Source organism: Marmota marmota, unplaced genomic scaffold (assembly GCF_001458135.2).
Source record: "Marmota marmota marmota unplaced genomic scaffold, marMar, whole genome shotgun sequence".
In the NCBI taxonomy this organism is placed as follows: domain Eukaryota; kingdom Metazoa; phylum Chordata; class Mammalia; order Rodentia; family Sciuridae; genus Marmota; species Marmota marmota.
This window is the reverse complement of record NW_025999990.1, coordinates 13,975,940-13,997,127: the sequence shown is the minus strand read 5'-3', so window position 1 is coordinate 13,997,127 and position 21,188 is coordinate 13,975,940. Positions and strand designations below refer to the sequence as shown.

At 37.5% G+C, this 21,188-nt stretch overlaps 1 protein-coding gene across 3 annotated transcripts in view; it reads left to right on the top strand.

The window, feature by feature from the left end:
* The window catches only part of Rab27b (RAB27B, member RAS oncogene family), a 140,779-nt gene that overhangs the window by 106,954 nt on the left and 12,637 nt on the right, over window positions 1-21,188 (top strand). For all 3 annotated transcript variants that reach the window (XM_048806193.1, XM_048806194.1, XM_015482232.2), the window contains 2 exons: window positions 16,644-16,815; window positions 18,501-18,586. In XM_048806193.1, the coding sequence (XP_048662150.1) occupies window positions 16,663-16,815; window positions 18,501-18,586 (239 nt within the window). In that variant the 5' untranslated portion in view covers window positions 16,644-16,662. The remainder of the gene's footprint in view (window positions 1-16,643; window positions 16,816-18,500; window positions 18,587-21,188) is intronic.

Here is a 21,188-nt window from a genome sequence, read left to right as displayed (position 1 = left end):
TATCCAGCCTTTGCTTGATTAGGAAAAAGACAATGAGTGGAGTTAACATTAGCCTGTGTTTGTCCTTCTGTAACTGTGAGCTCCATGATGAGCTGCTGCATAACATTAGGAGAGAAGGTGCCGAGAACCTTCTGTTAAAATATAAGCCCTCTCACAGTCACATACAGTGCTGTATTCCACTTTATGTACTCCACTGGAATGCAGAATCAGAGCAAATGCAAAACATTTCTATTCTGTTATTCTATGTCCTCAGAATCTATACTCCTAGAATTTCACGTGTAAGAATTTAGCTTTCACAATTATGCTTCTTTTGGGAATAATACCATCTATCAAAATGGGCTCAGATTCTAGCAGGAAAATCTTGATTTTAGCTATAAGCACCTCCCATTTATAGTTGAAACTCCTAGAATATTATAAAATAAGATGTAAAAAGAAAGATTTGGATTTTCCTTTTAAAAATTGAAGGAAGTGGCATAGGAAGAGTGTTCTCGGTCATTGGAGGAATAGATCGATTTCCAAGAATTTCTTTGCTATCCAGACATTTGACTGTGATGTGTCAGATGCAGCAAATATATGGTGTGATTAGTGGCAGCTTATTGTGATTTTTTTCCACTGTATAGTTTATATTAAATATTTAATCTTTGATTTAATGGAGTAAGTTTACTTGTCCCTTTGTTAAAATTCACTGGAATCTTACAACAACAGAAACTGTGGTCATGTTTTCCCCTTGGCCAGGAGTCATCTTTAGGGCCGTGGCTTTATGTGAATAAGATATACTATCACCAGTCTGTGTTCTTTCAGAGGCCACACACTGTGTTCTCTATATCGACTCCAGCACATGTGGGCAAAGCTCATTTTTTAAGTACTGTCTTATAACAAATTTATTTTTATAAGAACTTCAATTTTGGGATTTTTTTTTTCTTCCAATTTTGTAATTTTGTTCAGCAAGAACAGTCACTCTGGAGAAGCACAATTAAGAGAGAGTGTGTTTCCACTCAGAGATTCCTTTCTTAGCTTCAGGAAAAGTTGAGCAAAGTGTAATTCAAAATTCTAAGTGGAAAGCTTTTGATAAGTGTAATTTCAGCTCACAACTGTTGCTGGACCCAAGTTGCCCACTCAGCACTTGAAGCCGCCACTTGCAGAGGAGAGTGGGTGGGAAGGAAATCAGTTTTATTCAAGGGTTGGCATGCTGAAGGGGTGGGGAGGGGGGGGCTATCACCCCCCAAACAAAGACTATCTTAGAGAACTCAAGTTCACAGCTTGTATTTGCCTCCTAGGCCAGCCCCCCTAGAATTCTTTAGACAAAGACTATTTCTCTACAGGTGAAACATTCCACATTAAAATATATATATATATATATATTTTTTTTAAATGTGGTGCTGAGGATCGAACCCAGTGCCTCACACGTGCGAAGCAAGCACTGTACACGCTGAGCTATAACCGCAGCCCCATATTCTACTTTTTAATTAAAGAAAAAGTTTAGCAAGACCTCAGTCCACACTTTGATGGTATCTGAAGACCTTCAGATATTCTGAAAAACAAAGAAATGATTACCAGTTACGGGATCTTGGGATCAGGGTTTATGTAATTCCTTTTCCTGCAATAATTGACTCTGGCAGGTAGCATCTGAGTCATTTAAATGTGGTTTTCTTTAGAATTTACAATGCCTCCTTAAGAAGACAGAGAATAACTTAATGAGGGAAAATTTCCAAAGTAGAACTAATCTAAAAGAAGGTGGCATAAGAACAGTGGTACTGCCATTATGGCTGTTAAACTCCTCAAATTTATGAGTATTTCATAATTTCTGTCAACCCAAAGTTGTCATTAACTTCCTCAAAAATGTGCACCACCTCTAAGTTGTAAGCATATGAGGACTGCACTGCTTTTTGCTAGTACTCTCCATGGTCAGAACTGGAGTAGATCCTGAGCAAGACCCCAAGAAGCTGCCTTCTGCCCTGCTCTGATTAAACTTTAAAATGCACCAAACAGCGGGAAAGTTGGTCAGAGCTGTTAATGTCTTGATGCTTAAGCTGTAAATGTCTTGGTGCTAATGACGGCTTTTCTCACCGGGAACAGCTGGGGGTGAGAATTGACAGAGACCGTATTATGAATGTTTTATACTGGAAAATGTTAGGTGAGTTTAAGACATGGTCCATGGATGAGGTTACTGCCAAGAAGGAAACAATAGTCTCATTAATGCTGTAATTAGTCATTGTTCACTATTGTTTTTTTAATCAGATCTCCAGCAGAGCCTTAAATGGCAGAAATAATCTACTACTTTGTTAAGTAGCAGTAAAACCAGCTTTTTAAACTTTCGCCAAGGGTTTTTTTGGGGGAGAGGTGAGGGTGCTTTCTATACTACCTTTGTTCTGAGGAATTCAGTGACTTCATTTTAGGCCTTGTTGATTGTTGATTGATTAATGATTTTGTGATTTTGTTATGTTAGGGCCCAGGTCATTTTTTTTTTTAACTCCATTTCTTGGCAAGTCAGGAATGGAGAGAAATTCATGGTACCTGAATGCATTGAGCTAGTGTTTTACACAAAAGTGCAGATTAAAAACCTAAGAATTCAGAGTTAGGTAAGTGCCCCTTGGTTGGAAATGGCTATAATTCTACTCTAAACTCAGGGATGTGGATTCTAATGCCTGCCCCTTACCATTACACCACAGTCAACCTTTAATCCTGGACACCAAAACTCATCAACCGCAGCCACCAGGACAGTTCTGCTTCCATCTAAACTGAGTGACAAGGGTCCACATCCAGCCTTTGGGATCCCCTTTTCTGCCTTTTACGCATCAAGCTACAACTTTCCTGTCACCTCCTCTGTGCAGCCCTCTTGATTGTTTCTGTCCTTGCCTTCCCGCCATGCATGTGATATGAGTTTTTCTTTCTCTGAGCTCCAGTCAGACTTACAGCCTAGATTTCCCCAGGTAGACTTCATTTCAAAAACACATCAGCTTTCTATCCAACCACATAAGACTGCATAAGAGATGTATGCAAAAGACTTCTTAGTTTCTATTCAGCCTTATATATCACACACACACACACACACACACACACACACACACACACATACATATGCATATATGTATGTCAGAAATAAAAATCAAATTCAGAAATTTCCATTAACATCAACATTTACTTAATGTAGAAGGAGCCCTTATCAGGCAAATAAGCATTTTCTTAGGACTGATCCCTTCTCTGTAGCTATAATCTTTGTTCCCCCCCCCCCAGCATTTATTTTTCATAATTATGTCTTATACAATGTTTGGAGGAAAAAAGTAAACATTTTCTTCATAAAGAAGACTTAGAATTTTTACATTTCTTATTACTGGAGTTGCATGGTTGTATGAGTTATCTAGAATTATATTTAAATGGAAAAATTTTAATAATATGGAACTTGTTTTCATAGCTATCTGCCTGTGGATCCAGAGATGCTATCTAATTTGCTTCCTCACACCTCAGAGGCAGAATTTGTGGGCAGATATTTTGATTAGTATGCTTTTTCTCAGATAATGTAGCAAAACAGCAGAACTTTGGCATGACTTCCTGAAAGCATCAGCCAACAAGAAAATTAACCATTTTGCACAATTATCAGACAAATACCTGAAAATTTGGTAAAGTATCTTATTAAACAAGCATGTGCTGGGAGGGAGGAGGGGAGATGTGGGTCACAGAATATAAAAGTTCAGTAAGGAGGAATAAGTTTAAGAGAACCACAGGGCACCATGGCTGTGGCTAATAATAATTATATTCTTGACAATTGCTAAGAAAGTAGGTTTTAAGTATTCTCATTGTGAAAAAGATTTTGTGCAGTAATGCGTTTGTTAACTAGCCCAATTTGGTCATTTTGCAACATTTCAAAACGTGTTGCACACTCTAAATATATATAATTTTTACTTGTTGATTTAAAAATAAATAAAATGTTTTTAAAACCACAAGTACACCTTTAATTTAAAACCACGTCTTTTTCTATAGGAAGACAATAAGAGTAGAAACTTCAATTTACAAATATAAATATAAAATCTTTTCCTATATCATATAACCCTAAGAAGAACAGAGATGGATTGACTCTTCAGAGAGTGGTGTTTTCTTATAGGTCAAGGAATTGTGCTATGATTGGCGCTGGTTAGTCTTGAAACAGGTGCCCATGGTAGGCAGGGAAGCTTCTTCCCACACAGGCACATATTAAGAAAAGACACATCTTTATGGGTGTGGTCCTCTTCTCTCTCAGTAGCCATAGATTGAAAATGAAAGTTGGAATAAGGGTTACTGATCTTGGTGAAATGGTTGGATCATATGGGGAGCATGAAAAGATGCAAATGGTTTTGTCTCACCATCAGGATTCAGATTTACTAGGTTTAGAGGTTGTGGCCAATGCATTGGGAGTTCTAAAAGCAGCCAAGCTTGAGAACTACCAAGTTCAGAAAACCAATTTTCTGCTCTTGGTGAATAATCTCAGAAAGGCATGGGCTTATGTGCATGTACTTCCTCATCTTTTCAACGGGGGTTATTTCTGCTTTATTGCATCACTAGGTTTTTCAGTCCTTGAAGAGATATACAGGGAAAAGATCCTTTCACTGAACAGCTTTGTAGAAATTTAAGGAATTTATTTACTTATTTTACATTTATTTTTCTTGGTCCCTAGCTGAAATCCTGGATAAAAGGATCTCAGAAAATAATTTTTAAAAACTGGTTTCCAAAGAAAAAAATGAGCCATGTAATCCACTTGTGAAGAGTAGCAGAAGAGCTTTTCAGGTTAAATATGAAGGCTTTGAGAAAATTCTTGAAGTTTGGTTTGCTAAATTCAAATATTTATGTAACATCTTCAGTGCATGTATGTTTTGTTTTGTTTTGTTTTTGTAGTGTTGGGGATTAACCCAGGGCCTTGTGCATGCCAGGCAAGCACTCTACCAACTGAGGTATATCCCCAGCCCCAGTGCATGTGTTTTGAGTGAATAAAGTTATAAGATTTCAAGAACTACTCTTAGTTTTCAAGGAAACAAAACTGAATATGCAAGGAAACAAAATTACATGTAACTGGGCAACATGAAGGGAATTGTAATGGCTATTTAGCACAATCCATCAGTGCCAAGGTTTGCCGATCACAATCAGCTAGAGGAAATTGCTCTAAACTGTAACCAGATCAAATTAGATAAATTGTCTCCTTTCTTGACCAATGGGTTTTGCTACAAGGGGTTGCTGAAAGGAGTTACAGAGTCTCAACCTTCTGGAACAGGCTGTAGATGCAGGTCTAGATAAACAATAATGGAAAAAAAATTCCATTTGGGCTGCTGTTCTCTCCTGCTTTAGGGGAATATTTAATCTCTAAATTCCAAGACCTTCTTACAGAGATTTTGATTTGTCCCATCTGGAAAGGCCCTGGAGTTTTTATTTTTAAACCTCCCCAGGGTATATTGATGGCCACCTATTTTAGAGATCCACCGGATTAAGTATCTCTCAAGTTCCACTCCAGTGTTGAGTACCCAGGTAGTCAACCCATCCTGCTGTTTCTCAGTGATTTTCAACTAATCTCATTTGTGAGCACATTTATAAAGTAGATTGGTTATCAGAATCCTGTCAAATAATCACTATTTTAATAACAAAAGAAATAACTGTGTGATCATTAGCTTTATAGCATACATTCTACAAGCCATTTCCTTTAGGTTTCAAGCAAGTATCCATGTTTGGATATGCATAATTCTTACTAGTAAGTTACTGCATGATAAACAAGTATTAATGAATACCTAGTCAGTGGTGCTAGGTACTGATACTAGGTGCTAGGTCAAAAAGTTATTTGTAAAAGGAAATGTAGTATTCTTACCTTGTTGGGGTTTTAATAACAGCTTTATCAAGTTAAAATTCATATGTCATAAAATCTGTCCTTTTAACATTAAAATTTGGTGCTTTTAGTGTATTCACAAAGTTGTGCCAGAATCTAAATCTAAAACATTTTAATTAGTCTCCCTGCCACCCAAAGCCCCCATCCTTTAGCTGTCACTCACCTTTCCTCCTCTGGGCAGCTCCTGGTAAACACTGACATTCTGTCTGTAGGGATTTGTCCATTCTGGACATTTCATATGAATGGAATCATTAAATATTCAGTCTTTTGCTTCTGGCCTTTTTCCCCTTAGCAATGTTTTCACGATTTTTCCGTGTTGTAGCATGTGTCAGTACTTCTGCCCTTTCTTTGGCGGAATGACTTCTATTTATGGTCACACCACATTTTGTTTCCACATTTAGTGGATGAGCTTTTCTTTTGCTTCCAATTCGGTGCTTGTATAAGTGATTCTGCAGTGAGCATTCATTCACATACAAGTTTGGGGGTGGACATATATTTTCATTTCTCAATTCCATTCCTAGGTCACATGTGAAGTTTGTGTTTAAGTTTTTGAGGAATGACCAAACTCTTTTTCAGAGTAGATGAGCCCTTCATTCCTGCTAGCCACGTAAAAGGTTTCATTTGCTGCAATCCCTCCTTCACTTCTTAGTATTGATGTCTGTGTTACAGGTGCCTAGTGGGTGTGAAGTAGTGTGTCACTGTGGGTTGGATTTCAGTACTTTTCTAACAACTGCTGCTCTTTTAGTATCAGTTTGTGGCCATTTGTATACAGTCTTTGGAGAAATACTTGTTCAAATCCTTAGCCCATTTAAAAATTTTTTAAAATTTTTATTATTATTATTATTTTTTTAGTGTTGAGTTGTAGGAAATTTTTGTGTGGTTTGGATACAAGTCCTTCATCAGATATATGGTTTGAATTTTTTTTTCACCTAGTCTGGTAGTTGTATTTTCACTTTTTATGGTGTCTTTTGGAGTGTACAAGTTTTTATCTTTTTTTTTTTTAGGGTGGGGGGGTCACTTTTTCTTTTTTAACCTAAGAAACCATTGCCTAATTCAAAGTCATGAACATTTACTCTTATGTATTCTTCTAAGAATTTTAGAGCTTTAACTCTTACATTTAGGTCTGTGTTCCATTTTGAGCCCATTTTTTTTTTTTTCTATCTGGTGCCACAGCACCTAGGTAAATAGACTTCTTTCCCTTTGCATTGTCTTAGAACCCTTGTCACAATTGACCATAAACGTTAGAACCAAGAGTTTCAAAGTAAATTCTCTTCCAGTGACTTACATGTCTGTCTTTAGGCCTGTGCCATACTGTCTGGACTCTGTAACTTTGTGGTAAGTTTTGAAATTGGGAAATATGAACTCTATAGCTTTGATGTTGTTTTTTAGTTAAGAATGTTTTGATTATTCCATTTTCCTTGCACTTGCACATGAATTTTAGGATCAACTTCTCATTTCTGGGGAAAAACAAAAAGAAAGAAAGGTAGGTTTTGATGGGGATTGAATTGACTGTGCTTCTGGGTTGCCTTAAGGTAGAACTTAGAGCTTAAAACAGAACCTAATGTATAAGAAGGCAGTGCCACTGTTAGATATCATTATTCTATTATTACGTGAGTTGTCTCAAATATCCCTTTCCTATTGATTGACAATTTTTGCTGTTTTTCCTGCCATGGCGTGTGTGTGTGTGTATGTGTGTGTGTGTGTGTGGCAGTTTTCATAGTCATGATTTACTTCCTTTGATTAAAAAAATTATTAATTTATGTGAAAATTATGTTACATGGTGCATCTTATAAGAATAGCCTAGTGATTGCCTGAATTGACTGTCTGAAGAAAAAAAAACAACATAAAATCCTGCAGCATCATGTTTTAGAGAAGCATCTATAAAGCTTCTAACTACTATTTCTGGATTTCATGATATCTCTAACTGAAGAATAGCATTTGAAGATGCTGTTATTACAAACCATACAAGAATTATTCTTCATTTGACTTAATATAGTGTAAGTTGAACAAGAATCATGTTCATGATTCTTGACAGGAGACATGTTAACATCCACAGGGCAACTTTTTGAGGATTTATTTATTTATTTATTTTGGTATTGGTGTATTTTTTTTAAATTCTGATTTGTTATATATGACAGCAGAATGCATTACAATTCACATTACACATATAGAACACAATTCATATCTCTGATTTTATACAAAGTATATTTGCACCACTCATGTCTTCATACATGTACTTTGGATAGTCATGTCCATCTCATTCCACGATCATTTCTAACCCTCTGCCCCCTTCCTTCCCCTCCCACCCCTCTTCCCTACCTAGAGTTTGCCTATTCCTTCCATGTTTCCCCTCCCTATCCCACTACAAGTCAGCATCCTTATAGCAGAGAAAACAGTCGGCATTCGGTTTTTTAGAATTGGCTAACTTCACTTAGCATTATCTTTTTTTGAGGATTTAGAGAAAATTGCAACATCTTAGAGTGAAGTTAATGTTAAATGTCCATAACTATTTAGCAGTAGAGAAATATATATAGCCCATAATATTGTAACCATATGGCTATCTTTCAAGACTGCAATTTGTGAGTCTGATGTAAATGATGCAGGACATTCTATTTGAAATAGGTGCTCTTTCCATGGTGCTATCTTAGCTATAATTAAATCTACTGTCCAATTGTTTCACATTGGAAAATAGAGACACATATCTGAAGTTGGCATATCAACAGTCTGGAAAATTTATATCAGTGAAGATTTTATCCAAAAAAGTAAAAAAGGATCATTCTGAGTGATACAGAATCAGATGATTATTCATCAAATTAGACCATACAATTGGAGGAGCTGACCAGGCTATCTGTGAAGCCTATAGATCTTAATCTTGTGTTATAGCTGAAATCAGCCAAGTCAGGGTCAAGAACAAAAAAATGGACATGAAACAGGGGAAGAAGAGCAAGGTCTTAATGGGAACCCATGAGTGCACCCTGGATCCAGGAGGACAAGTGGGGCTCTTCATCTCTCACCCCTGCAGTACTCAGCAGTGCAGATGCAGGTGATTTGCTAAATAAACTGTTGTTTCCTCCCATGTTACTGTGGGCACTGGGCCCACTTCATGACCCGGGGCATGCTGTGGGGTTGCACACATGCAGGTTCCCAGGAAGTCAGTGAAGTTCTCAGCAATCTTGCTGAATCAAGAGGTATTTTCAGGCTATCAGCATCTTATGATACCCCTCAACTACTTTTACCCTTAAACGCAGGCCTGCAGAGAGGTTTCTCTGAATCTGAAACAGAAAGTTTGTACAGTATGGTTTTTTTTTTTTTCCTCCTGACCATTTATTTGCTCATGGGAAGCCAAAAGCCTGAATCGATTTAACTCTGACATTTGGGTCTCACCAGCTCACCAGTGTGTTAAGCACACATCCCTAGAGGTTCGCTTTTTATCATGGGTGCACCTGAGCTGCAGGGTTCCTGTCAGGCCTTTGCTCTCACATCCTTCTCAGAAAGGTCCCACCCAGAACACGTGTCCAGATTATACTGCAGCTGGGGACAAAGCAGCCTTGTGCCTGACTCCTGCCAAGTTATAAAAATCCAGTAGGGAAATATATGAAAAGCATTGATCTGAATGGATTGATGTTAGTGAGCAGAGTGAATTTAGAAGGTACAGTATAGGACTGAAAGGACTTTCTATGGATAAAATGAATGATGGCAAGAAATAGAGGATTGACAGACTGGTTTATAGTATAGATTTTGAGGGTCAAGATCTGTGTGTTTTCATTTGTTCCCTAAAGTCTTCCAGAAATGAGCACAGATATTCAGAATTAGATATACCATCTTGGATATCAAAATAGAGGATATTTTGAAATTCATACGAGAGTAATTTGTACGATTACATTAGAATTTCCAGATGAAGTGGTTGATATTATACCAAATCACAACTTTGCAAAATTAAATAAAAACAAGATTAAATGGATCAATTATTAAGGAAGAAATAGACATGGTGACATTTTAGAAACACTTTCACAGAAAAATCACTAGGACTAGATGTTGCCACACAGAAATTCTTTCAAATCTTTAAAATATCAGATAATTTCAATATCGAAATATTCCAGAGCACCGAAAAAGGAGAAGTTTATATTTTATAAACTGAACACAATTCAAAGCTCAAAATCAAAGACTATTTTTCCCAAAAGCCCCATGGATTTTTCTAATGAATACTAATGAAATAACTAGAAAAAATTTAAGAAACAGACCAAACAGTGTATTAAAAATTGAGGCATTGGGAACAAGTGAAATTTATGTCATAAATGTAAAAATCGTTCTATAAATGCAATCTATTAAAAATTTATCAAAATTTAAGATAGTACTGTCAAAATATATCAAATGAAATAAGGAGAAAAGTAAAGGGATCATCTCAATAGAAGAAAAAAGGGCAATTGAAAAATCCAATAATTACTCATATTAATTCAGTCAGCTAAATGGAAAAATACTGCAGAATTTCCAGCTGGGAGCCACAATAATGAAGCCCACTGTGTCTGCTTCTCTTTAATTTTATAATAGAGTTACTAACCAGTGAAAGTAGAACTAGAGAAAAAAATGAAAGCATAAAAATTTGAAAGGAAAACTAAAACTCTATTAAGAAAGGGTGTGATTATGCACTAGAAAGTTCAAAATAGTGAATTGAAAAATCATTATCATCAAAGAAAATTTAGCAGAGAATTGGGTAATAAAACCACTTCACAAAAGCTGACAATAGATAACAAACAAGATGATAAATCGAGCCCAAATTTAAGAAAACAAATAAAAGAAATGTTTAGGCATAAACAATAAAGATATCCAAAACCTGAAGGAAAAAAAAACCATGAAGTAATTAAGGTCATAGTAGACTATTTGGCCACATGGATAAATATGTCATGTCTTGGGATGGGAAAATTCAAATCATAAAGATGTCAGGGAAAGGACAAGGAGGAGAGGATAACCCTCTCAGTAAAAAGTACTGCATGACAAGACAGTCAGGCTAGGAGTCAGAAGAGAAAAATCTAGAAACAGACACAATTATGCATCAAAGTTTACAGGACAGGGATGGCACCTCAAATCAATGATGAAGAATGGATTTTTAAATAAGTCATATTGCAACAGCTAGAAGAGAAATTTGGGTCAATTCTTTATACTATCCATTATAATAAATTCTAGGTGAGGGAGAGATTTAATGTAAAATTGAAACTATGTAAGGACTGTAGGAACACCTATATCCTGAGCTTGGAAACCTTCCTAATTGACAGAATTTTATTCTGATCACCCAAAACAGTCTTAGCAGCTATAACAGAAGTGTTTTGGGTGGCATAAACACCACAATAAAGAGACAAATGGGGAAAAGTATTTGCATCTGAAATAATTAAGTTTTCATTTCCTAACATACAAACAATTTCTATGTATAGAACAGATAAAATCATTTTTTTAAAAAATAGGCAAGAGATATGAGGCCTTCATTCACAAAGATAAAAAAATAAAATAAAATAACCCTTTAACCTCTGAAAAAATGCTTGACCTTGATTGTTGTAGGTGAAATTATAAGTAAACTGTATTAATATATGATTTCTGACCTATCAAATTCTCAAAAAGCCAAATGTTTGATAGTTGTCTCTCATGATTTAGTCAATGCCAAGAGCACCAAAGTGGAGAGATCTCATTTTATAGTTTATATTGAATTATTCTTAAAAATGTTATGATGTCTGGTATTTTCTTTGGGAAAAAAAATAAAAGTCTCATGGTTTAAGGTAGATGAAACAAGACTGACCGTGCATTGGTAACTTAGAAACTGGGTGGTGGTGGGGGGTCTATTATACTCTTATAATTCCTCAAATTTAGTATGTGTTTGAAATTTTCCATAATAAAAAGTCAGGTAAAGAAATGTGCATAATTTCAAAAGATACTGTCAAACTAACTCAGATGAAATTGTTACTTAGAGAAAAAATAATTTGGAGAAAAAAAATTACTCATTGACTTAGAAACAAATTTAATGGGTGGGAATCATGACAATATACTGCCTGTGCTGGAATTTTTACCCTTTATTTCTAGAACAAGTAAGCTGAACTTCAGAGCTCAATAAATTCTAGGTTAATCTCTATTTTATATTAAAGCCTTTGGTCACAGATGAAATAAAATAGATCATCTTATTTTTCAAAAAATTGATCTGATTGCTCCAGTGGACCACTGACCACTGGATTAAGTAAATGTTCAGGTAGGTTGACATTGATTTATATTTGCTATTTAGTCTGAACCTTCCTTATAAACTCTCATCTATTAATAATTCTGAATGGCCTTTCAGAAGAATTGAAATAAAAATGAATGGCAATGGACCTTTCTAACAGAAAAAAAGGATGTTATAAAATATACTAGAGAATTAATTTGTAATTTAATTTTAATTGATTTACACCCCCCGCCCCAAGTAGCGTGCCTTCAGTTCCTTTGATGCATAGGTTACAAATCCAGAATAATTCAGCCATCTGTAATTTAGTTCTAAGCTTCTGGTATATTGTGGCAATGGGAAGATACAAGGTCAGTTAATGGGTCAGGCTGTCATTCAGTCAGTGGTGCCTTGCTTTGAGAGTCCCAGAAGACACAATGCACCTACTGGAGCCCAATGCAGCCAATCAAATAAAAATTAATGAGGAAATAAAAACATCTTTCCATCTTATGCTCAATAGCTTTATTTTATTGACATGATCTACACGGAATGCACTAATACTTTATGAACCTACTATTTTAAGCTTTCCAAAGTGCCTTAAGAATATTGAGTTGGCTTCTATTAATTTAATAAGTTAAAGTCACATGGTCATAAGCTTGTCATGGCATTCTCGAGATTGTTTTTCCGTGTACTAGCAAAGAACACTGTTAATTCCATCATCCGTAGTCATTGATATATCAAGGTGGCATTTGTTAAGCTCCCTTGTAGAGAATAAGGAATGTACCTTGAGATCCAGGGAAATAAGAGGGTGTGTGTTAGATGGACAAATGGATGGATCCCTGTTCTCTGAGCCCTGTCCTCTTCAGCTGACGATTTTACATTTTCTCAGTCAGCACACTCTCATCTTCAAAGACTACAGTACCTCTGTGCTTTATCTTTTTCTAGGGTTATTTGAAACTATTCCTGTGAAGACATAAATATTCTATTTTGAGAAGATTTTCATACTCTTGCACTACTTAAAAAGGAAAAGTCATCTCAGGAAGTCAGATCTGGGAAGTGCCATAGTGATCATTTAACCTAAACACTCACACATAAACAGGAATTCAAATCCTGAATTTGGATGGACACCATTTGCACCAACTTACTCATGAGACTCATGTCATTAATCACAACATTGGTCTGGCTTGGAAGAGTTTAAATGTATTTTTATACTCAACAAATATGTGTTGAGCTCCCACATGCCAGTTACTATGCTGGGCTCTGTGAATCTAGCAATGGACAGAGGAGATTAAGTCCCTCCACTAATAGAACTTATGGTGAACAAGAATAACGGGGGATTGGGGGTGGGGTGCAAACACAGAGAACCCACGGGCAGCCTCATTTGAGATATTCTGGCTGTGAAAATTATGTTCCTGGCCATACAAGAAAATTCCCTTCTCCCATAGAATGAAAATATTTCTATCTGTATCTATCAAACACATTTTTTGTTATTTCAAATTAAAATAAACAAGAGTCATGGATTTTCCTCAGAAATTTGTAGTCGCTCCCACAAGCCATGTATCACCTCAGCAGGTGGCTTCTCATCTAAAAACTGAGGGGCTCGACCAGGTGATTGCTTGGGCTTTTTTATGCTTTTTAGACTCCATTCAGCAGAGCCTCATGGGTGACATCTATTTCAATTCTTTTCCTTGCTTCTCCAACCCCTCACCTGTCCTCTGTGGGGGTGGCACTTTAGTTTCTGTATCTCCTGGCTCTTCAGACTCTGTGATATGGCTGTGACACTGTGATAGGGGCCAAGAGCCATACCAATCCCCAGAACACTGCAATCTTCTAGCTTTTTCTTCCCTTTTAGATCCAGAGAGCCGAGAACTACAAGACCATCCATCATTGTGCCAGAATATACAAGAATGTTAAAGGTGTCCACTTCCTGCCCTTTGAGGATCATTTCTTAGCCTGGTTGTCAGAAAAAGAAACCTTGCCAAGACTTTTATTTTTCTTGGTGCTATATTTGCTGTACCAAGGATAAAATATCAAGGTCATAAGATACTAGGACTCAGAAAATCACATAATAATAAAAAGAGAGGCTGAACCAAATAAAAGAAAATATGGGAAAGAAAGAGGGAGAGAAAAGAGGGTAGTTAAAAGTTGTTCAAAAAAAAAAAAAACACCTTAAAGATAAACTGTCTTATACTTTAGCTCAACTTGTCAAATAGGGTATTGGAAATACTAAATAAAGGGTTTCAACAGGGCCAAGCTTTGCTTAATTTGGGGTGGTATTTATGTTAAATGCCACAAAGTGTCTGCCACTCTTTATATATACAAAAGGGACAGTGTGGGCCACAGTGAAAATGACCTGTGTTGGCTTGCATCACTCGCTCTGGATTAGAATTTGACTGGGCTGCAGCCCCAGTATTGTCCCAGGCAGGTTTACATATAAATAACAGAGGATGTACTAGCTGCCAATTAGGAGTACATGGTAGATCATGCAGCTGATAAGTGGTTAATAGTCTCATTCTACAAGGGGGAAGCAATCTCCCATGCAATGGCCCTGCTTCTCTCTCCTCCCCCTACCTTAACCCCTCCCTGTGCTGGAAGGGTCAATGCAAGTTTGCCTTCCTGTTAAGTCTTGTCCGGGAAACTGCAGTTCACAAGGGCCACTGCTGTGTTTGAATGGACTCATTTATCAATCATGTTCCATCTTGAAAGCTTATGTTGTTTACTTGCAGCCTTAGAGTGTATTCATATCTTGTCTGAAGCCACTTTGGGCATTACATTTTTTTTTGTTTGTTTTTTAGTTTTTAATCTTTGGGTGTAACTCTATGTATTGAAGGTGTTTCACTAGATTTGTTCAAGATTTAGTTTTTCTTGAGACTGTCTCATACACACACACACACACACACACACACAAAGCATAATTAACTTGAAGAAAAATTTAAAGGATGCTGAAGTACCCTTTGACTCTGTTCTCTTCATTCCTCGTGGAACCACAGTGTTCTGTTCTCCAGCCTTATCTTCCATTGAGGCAGCCAGAAAATAGAAATCTTAAATAGTCATTTGCCGTGGTCCGACTGGGCTGCCTAAGTCCAGGCTGGGCAAAATAACCAAGAGGTGACAAGCAACTTGAAGGTTGAAGCAGGAACTACTTTATTGCGAGTGAACTCAGCAGGAACTGAGAACTCAAAGTAGCAGGCACCGCTTCTCTGCGGGACAGCAGAGGTACATAGACCCAACTAATTACACACAGCTTAACTTAATTGACATCATCTAGACACAGCAGTCAGTCGTTAAGGAATCCTCATCATCTTAATGGCTCGCTGGCGTTACTTCACAAACCACTCCTCCTAGCATACTGCCAGGCACCATCTTAACTTGGTTGTGGCCCTCATCAGTCGTTGACTGCTAACTTACATGACAGAGTAAACGCATGGACATCACGGACCTCATTTTCTTATATGTAGAAAAGTATTACAATGATCTAGTTTTTTAGACATGTCCATGTGACAGATTGTTATTTAAATTCAGTTTCAATCTCTTCAGAACTTTGGAAGAATGAAATCTTTTCCAGATCTTCACAGGTAGGTCAATAGTTTTCTTTTTCACATGATAATGAGAGCAACTTTTTCCATTCTAGAAAAATCTTTGTAGGCCTTCCTCTACATAGGATATGACACACTGGGTTCTGGAACCCATCAATCAGAAAGTTGTACTAAATAGCAAATCATTCTTCTAAACTCAAAGTGGAAACTTCACCAAGTATCCAGTACTCTATGCTGTCCTTCTAGCGTGTTCTGGTGTTCTCCATGTACCCAAGGCAGGGGCATCTGGCATTAGTTTGTGGCTCATCCTTCCTCATAATCAGGAGAGATTAGAGCCCTGGAAAAAAATGGCAAGTAACGTCGTTCCTTCAGACAGCAGAAGTATTGCAGAACTACCATTTCTATACTTTCTGACAGCCCTTCCTCTTTCTCAAGGTCTGGAAAATATATATAAAAGTATGTAGCCAAACGCAGCAGAAGTTGGAAAGGAGAAGCTTTGGTGTTTCAAAAAAGAAGATTTCTCACCCCTGCTTTTAAAATGATTTCAAATTGATGTTTTAAAGGTTATTATACCAGTTGTTAAATTTTTAGAATTAAAAAGGAATATTTTGTATGCACATAATAGCGAACTCCTCCTGCATGATTAGATGCAAAATATACCCCTAGGCTGTTCTCTTCCATTATCTGCAAGTAATTGTCTCTCTCTCTCTCGAATCTCTATGTCATCTTGCGCTGCCATTTCTGTTCCTGAGACTCTCTTTTCTTCCTAGCACCATCTTCCAACTGCCAAAGGGCACTGATTTTGAAACAAATGTTTTTGGCTTTCTAACTTAATTTCTGCCATTGCTGTGGCCATGACTATTTCACATTTTTTTTTAAATTATGTGACACGATGTAAAAAGGTTTATACTGAGTGAAATGACAGATATGCCCTCACCTTTGAAGCTGCTTTGATCAAGTTAGTTCTGAATTGAGCAGAACAGAGGCATTTGATTTTTTTTAACCTTGGAAATTACATTTATGTTGTATTTAGGAGGCAAAGGAAAATCAACTTTAATCATAAAATGCTTGTTTTTCCTCTCTTACTCAGGCCTACCAACGCCATCACTATGACCGATGGGGACTATGACTATCTGATTAAACTCCTGGCCCTTGGAGATTCAGGGGTTGGGAAGACGACATTTCTTTATAGATACACAGATAATAAATTCAACCCTAAATTCATCACTACAGTGGGAATAGATTTCCGGGAAAAACGTGTGGTAAGTTTTTAATCTTACTGTTCACCTTGTTGCTTCTCATCCTGTATAAAGTAAGAATGAAGAAACTACGTATGTGGCACTGAGAAGTGTCTTTTATCACACAGAACTCATATCCTGACTCTAGAGTATTATTTACTTCTTTCTTTTTTTTTGGCTATAAATAACATTTTGCTAGAAAAATATTGAATGGCATAATCTCTTGTCTCCAAAGGTATACAAGGCAAATAAATAACTTTTGGATTTGTGTAGTGTGTTTCCTATGAATTCTTTTTTAAAAAATATTTTTTATTTTTTAGTTGTAGTTGGACACAATATCTTTAATTAATTCGTTTCTTTTGATGTGGTGTTGAGGATTGAATCCAGGGCCTCACCCGTGCTAGGCAAGCGCTCTACCGCTAAGCCACAACCCCAGCCCTCCTATGAATTTTTAAGAAATTTTTCCAAATTTGAGTTATTCAGGATCCAAAAAAAAAAAAAAAAATTAACTCCTGATCTGAGTTAAATTCATCAAAAAGACCAAGTGTAAGTCTTGCTTGTAACAAAGAGGTTAAAATCATGATTGGCAAATAGCTGGAACATGAGCTCTGTAAGTTCTTGCTGCATTTTTATTTACGTGGAGCCTCAGCCATCAATCACTGGCTTATTATGAACAGAATGTGAGACCGATTTCATGCTCTTTTCCAAGATAAGGGAGTTTAAGTGAGAATCACAACCACCCTTCTCCTATGCTAGACACTAATGACAGGAATAAGGATATTGTGACATGTGAGACATGCAGCATAGGCCCATAAGCTTAGCCAGATTTCTTGCCACCCAAGTTTTCCCGACTGCCAAGATGGCTGTGGCTCCCAGTTGATGTCACAAATCCACTCATTCCTTGAGAATTCAGAAAGAAAACAAAGGAAATGGGTGCTGGAAGGCCACTGCCTGAGACTTTGAGTCATGACCCGTACTTTATCTCAAAGTCCACACCTTGCAGTGGAGTTTAAGCAAACTTGCTTGCTTCAGGTTAGCTTGAGTTCTCCCCTCCCCAATGTCCTCACTCATCTGCATATAAAGCCTTGCAAAATTTTCCCTTGAAGACATTTTTCACTAAGCCAATAAACTTACTTAAAAAGCCCCTTTGAAGAAATGGCTAGTTAAAAGAAGGCCTGAAATGTCCTGTGTTAACTTACTGAGAAATTCTGTGTATATTTCACAGCTCAGTTATTTGGAAAGTCCATTTCCACTCTTGATGAAATTCAGGTATTTGTAAAACACTTTACTGTTTAAAAAAATACTTTCCCCTTTGTAATTTCATTTTAGTTTGCAGTAACTCTGCTAAGCAGGAAGGGATTATAGGACTCAGTTTGCAGATAAAAATATTAGACTTGGGTTAAATGAGGGGTTGATTTTTGAACCTAGAACTTGTGTCCTAAATTTGATGTTTGTTGCCTCTATAAGGAAATGACAGAAAGTATCTAATTTAAGTTTGCAATATGGTTAAATGGCATTGGAAATCATACTTGAACTTGACATTTAAAAGTTATATATGTAATTTGTGGGAAAAAATGGAGCAAATATTTATTCTGTACTATGAACTTTGATTATAGTAATCAAGAGAAAACATATTGATGGAACCCAGAGAATTAGAATGTTGACAAGAATCCAAAGCAATATTAACTGAGGGGAATTTTATCTTTCAGGTTTATAACACACAAGGACCAAATGGATCTTCGGGGAAAGCATTCAAGGTGCATCTGCAGCTTTGGGACACTGCAGGACAAGAGAGGTAATAGGAAATCTCTTTGTTTCTAGTGATATATAGCCCAGAAAAAAAATTATTTTAAATGAATGCTGGATATGAACTTGAAAAACAAATCATATGCTAGTATTCTCCTGGTGTAAAAACTGACATTTGTTTTGGCCAGGGATGGGAGTAACCAGGGATTGAACTCAGGGCGATTCAACCACTGAGCCACATCCCCAGCCCTATTTTGTATTTGAGACAGGGTCTCACTGTGTTGCTTAGTGCCTTGCTGTTGCTGAGGCTGGCTTTGAACTTATGATCCTCCAGCCTCAGCCTCCAGAGTCTCTGGGATTACAGGCGTGTACCACCGTACCCGGCTTAAAAATTGACATTTTATTGAGAAATAAAAATAAATGATTTCTAGTTAACTAATAATACTAGCATTGTGGAGCTCCTACAGATACAGAGATCAGATTCAAGTAAATTTGACTCTGCTTCTACTAGGAAAAAGCCTCTCCAGGGTTACTTGCATGAAGATGTGAAAATGCTGTTATAAGCGCTACTTGAGGTGGGAGTTGACAGACCATTCTCCTCTCTTCCTATTCTTCTGTGAAGCTTTGGTCCCCTGCCAAGTGACTGACTTGACTCTCTCAGATTTTGGTTATATCTTTGCCCTCCATCTAGAATCTTGAACTCCCTTCCCACCTTTCTCAATGTTCCCCTGTCACCAGGCCTGGCTCAAATTTCACCTCCTCGTGAAGCCTCTCTGAGCACCCCAGCTGAAACAAACGGCCACTTTTTTCTGAACACCTGTGGCCCCTGTCTTGCCCCCTTACATTACTAAATTAATTAAATACCACTTTGTAAAAAGGCAAATCTTCTATTTCTACCTCGAACTGCTCTATATTGATTCTCTTGTGGTTTTCTCATCCCATCAAAATTTCGAGCTTTCTAAGGGCAGAGACTTTATCTGGGGCTTCAGCATCAGCCCCAATACAGTGTCCAGGATCATGGATACTCAGTACCCAGGAGTGTTGGTTGCTTCGAGCTGGAGGTATCATTCCATTATTTAATAAAAATGCATTTCTTTAGTTTCTTTTGGATCTAATATTTTGAAGAGTCAGAGTTAATAAAGCTTTTCAACAATGGATCAAAAAAAAAAATTTAAATCGGCAATAGATGGACAGCAGAGATGTTGAGAAGGTACATACCTCCAAATCCTGCATCGCGTGTCTTAGAATGCTCATGCTTGTAAACACTTCCATTTTTGAAATGCATCCAAAGTGTTCTCACTTTCAGTGGGTGTAAACGTCAGGAGAGGTGCTGGGCCCTCTCCGTTAGCTTTTTTGACTGTGAATTCCATTTACACACACCCTTCAACACTACTGCTTCCTCGGAAGCTGCTCCTCCTGCGAGTCTCTGTTCGTGTGTCAGTTTTGTTGTCACCAAGATGGATGCTGTATAGACCAATTTAATTCATTTTTGAAGAAGTAATAGGGGAAAATGTGGTTCCCATATGTCCTCGCACATGAGATGTCAGCGTAGCATGATGGCAGGCTTCTCTCATCTGTCCCCCTGAGACAGCTGCGCTGTGAGGGACATGGGGAATACTAGGGGCAGTCTTAGAAACACTTGGGTTCCTCATCCCCTGAGAATGCAGCGTTCTGTGTATGTGGGGCGTAGCTAAGCAACGAGATCAGCCATGCCTCACACCTCGGCCCTGTGCCTCAGGACATCTGGCAGGATGATCCGGGTACGGTAATGATTACTGATGGAAGTTACCTCGTGGGAAAGAGGAAAAACACATGATCCTTCCGTGCACCTAAAGGATATGGGACATAGCCTTAGTGCCAGGTGAGAGAGACAGAACAACAGGTGACTGACTCTGGCCTCTGTTTCGTTATATGGTCCTATCTCTCTTCACCTTGCTGAAACCCTGGGCAGAATGAGGCAGCGGGGGTTGGGGGACATGAAACTGGAAAGCGCATTTCTGTTTTCCCTGGGGTGGAATGAAGGTTAACAGGAATACTGGGCAGAACAGACCTCAGAGTATCAGAACCGCCCAGAACCAGAGTGTCCTGCCTACACTACTGTGAAGGAACATGGGACCAGCCCAGTCTGGTCTCTACAATAGGTGTGTTTTAGAAGGACTTCTTGTGTACTGTAGGCAGCCTGAGAGGGTGACAGTCTTGTCCTCAAGAGAGAAACATGCACACTCAGAGAACAAAGAACAGTTTTCGTAGCCACATCACTATTATGGTTGGGCAGGAAATGATTCTGTGGGTACAGCTAGTCTTCAAAGAGAGAGAACCATTCAACAAAAGCACTGTAATCTCCATGAGCTCCCAGCGAACAATAGAAACAAAGTCACAGAGGGGAAAAAAAATGAGTAAATATTCTTATATTTTATGCTACATCTTCAAATCACGATCATGCTCTATGGAAGAAATAACTACTTTGGGGAAACAAATAGTAGCTAAGTCATCTCTTTCCCCCTTCTTTGGTATTAAAAGTAGCATTCTCTATGGAAATCATTTTAAATATTTAATAATTTTCTATCTTTATTCTCATTTTCTTTCTATTTTTCTGTTACTCTCTTTAATCTCATAAATATTTAAAAAGGAATCCCTCAATGGATAGTGAA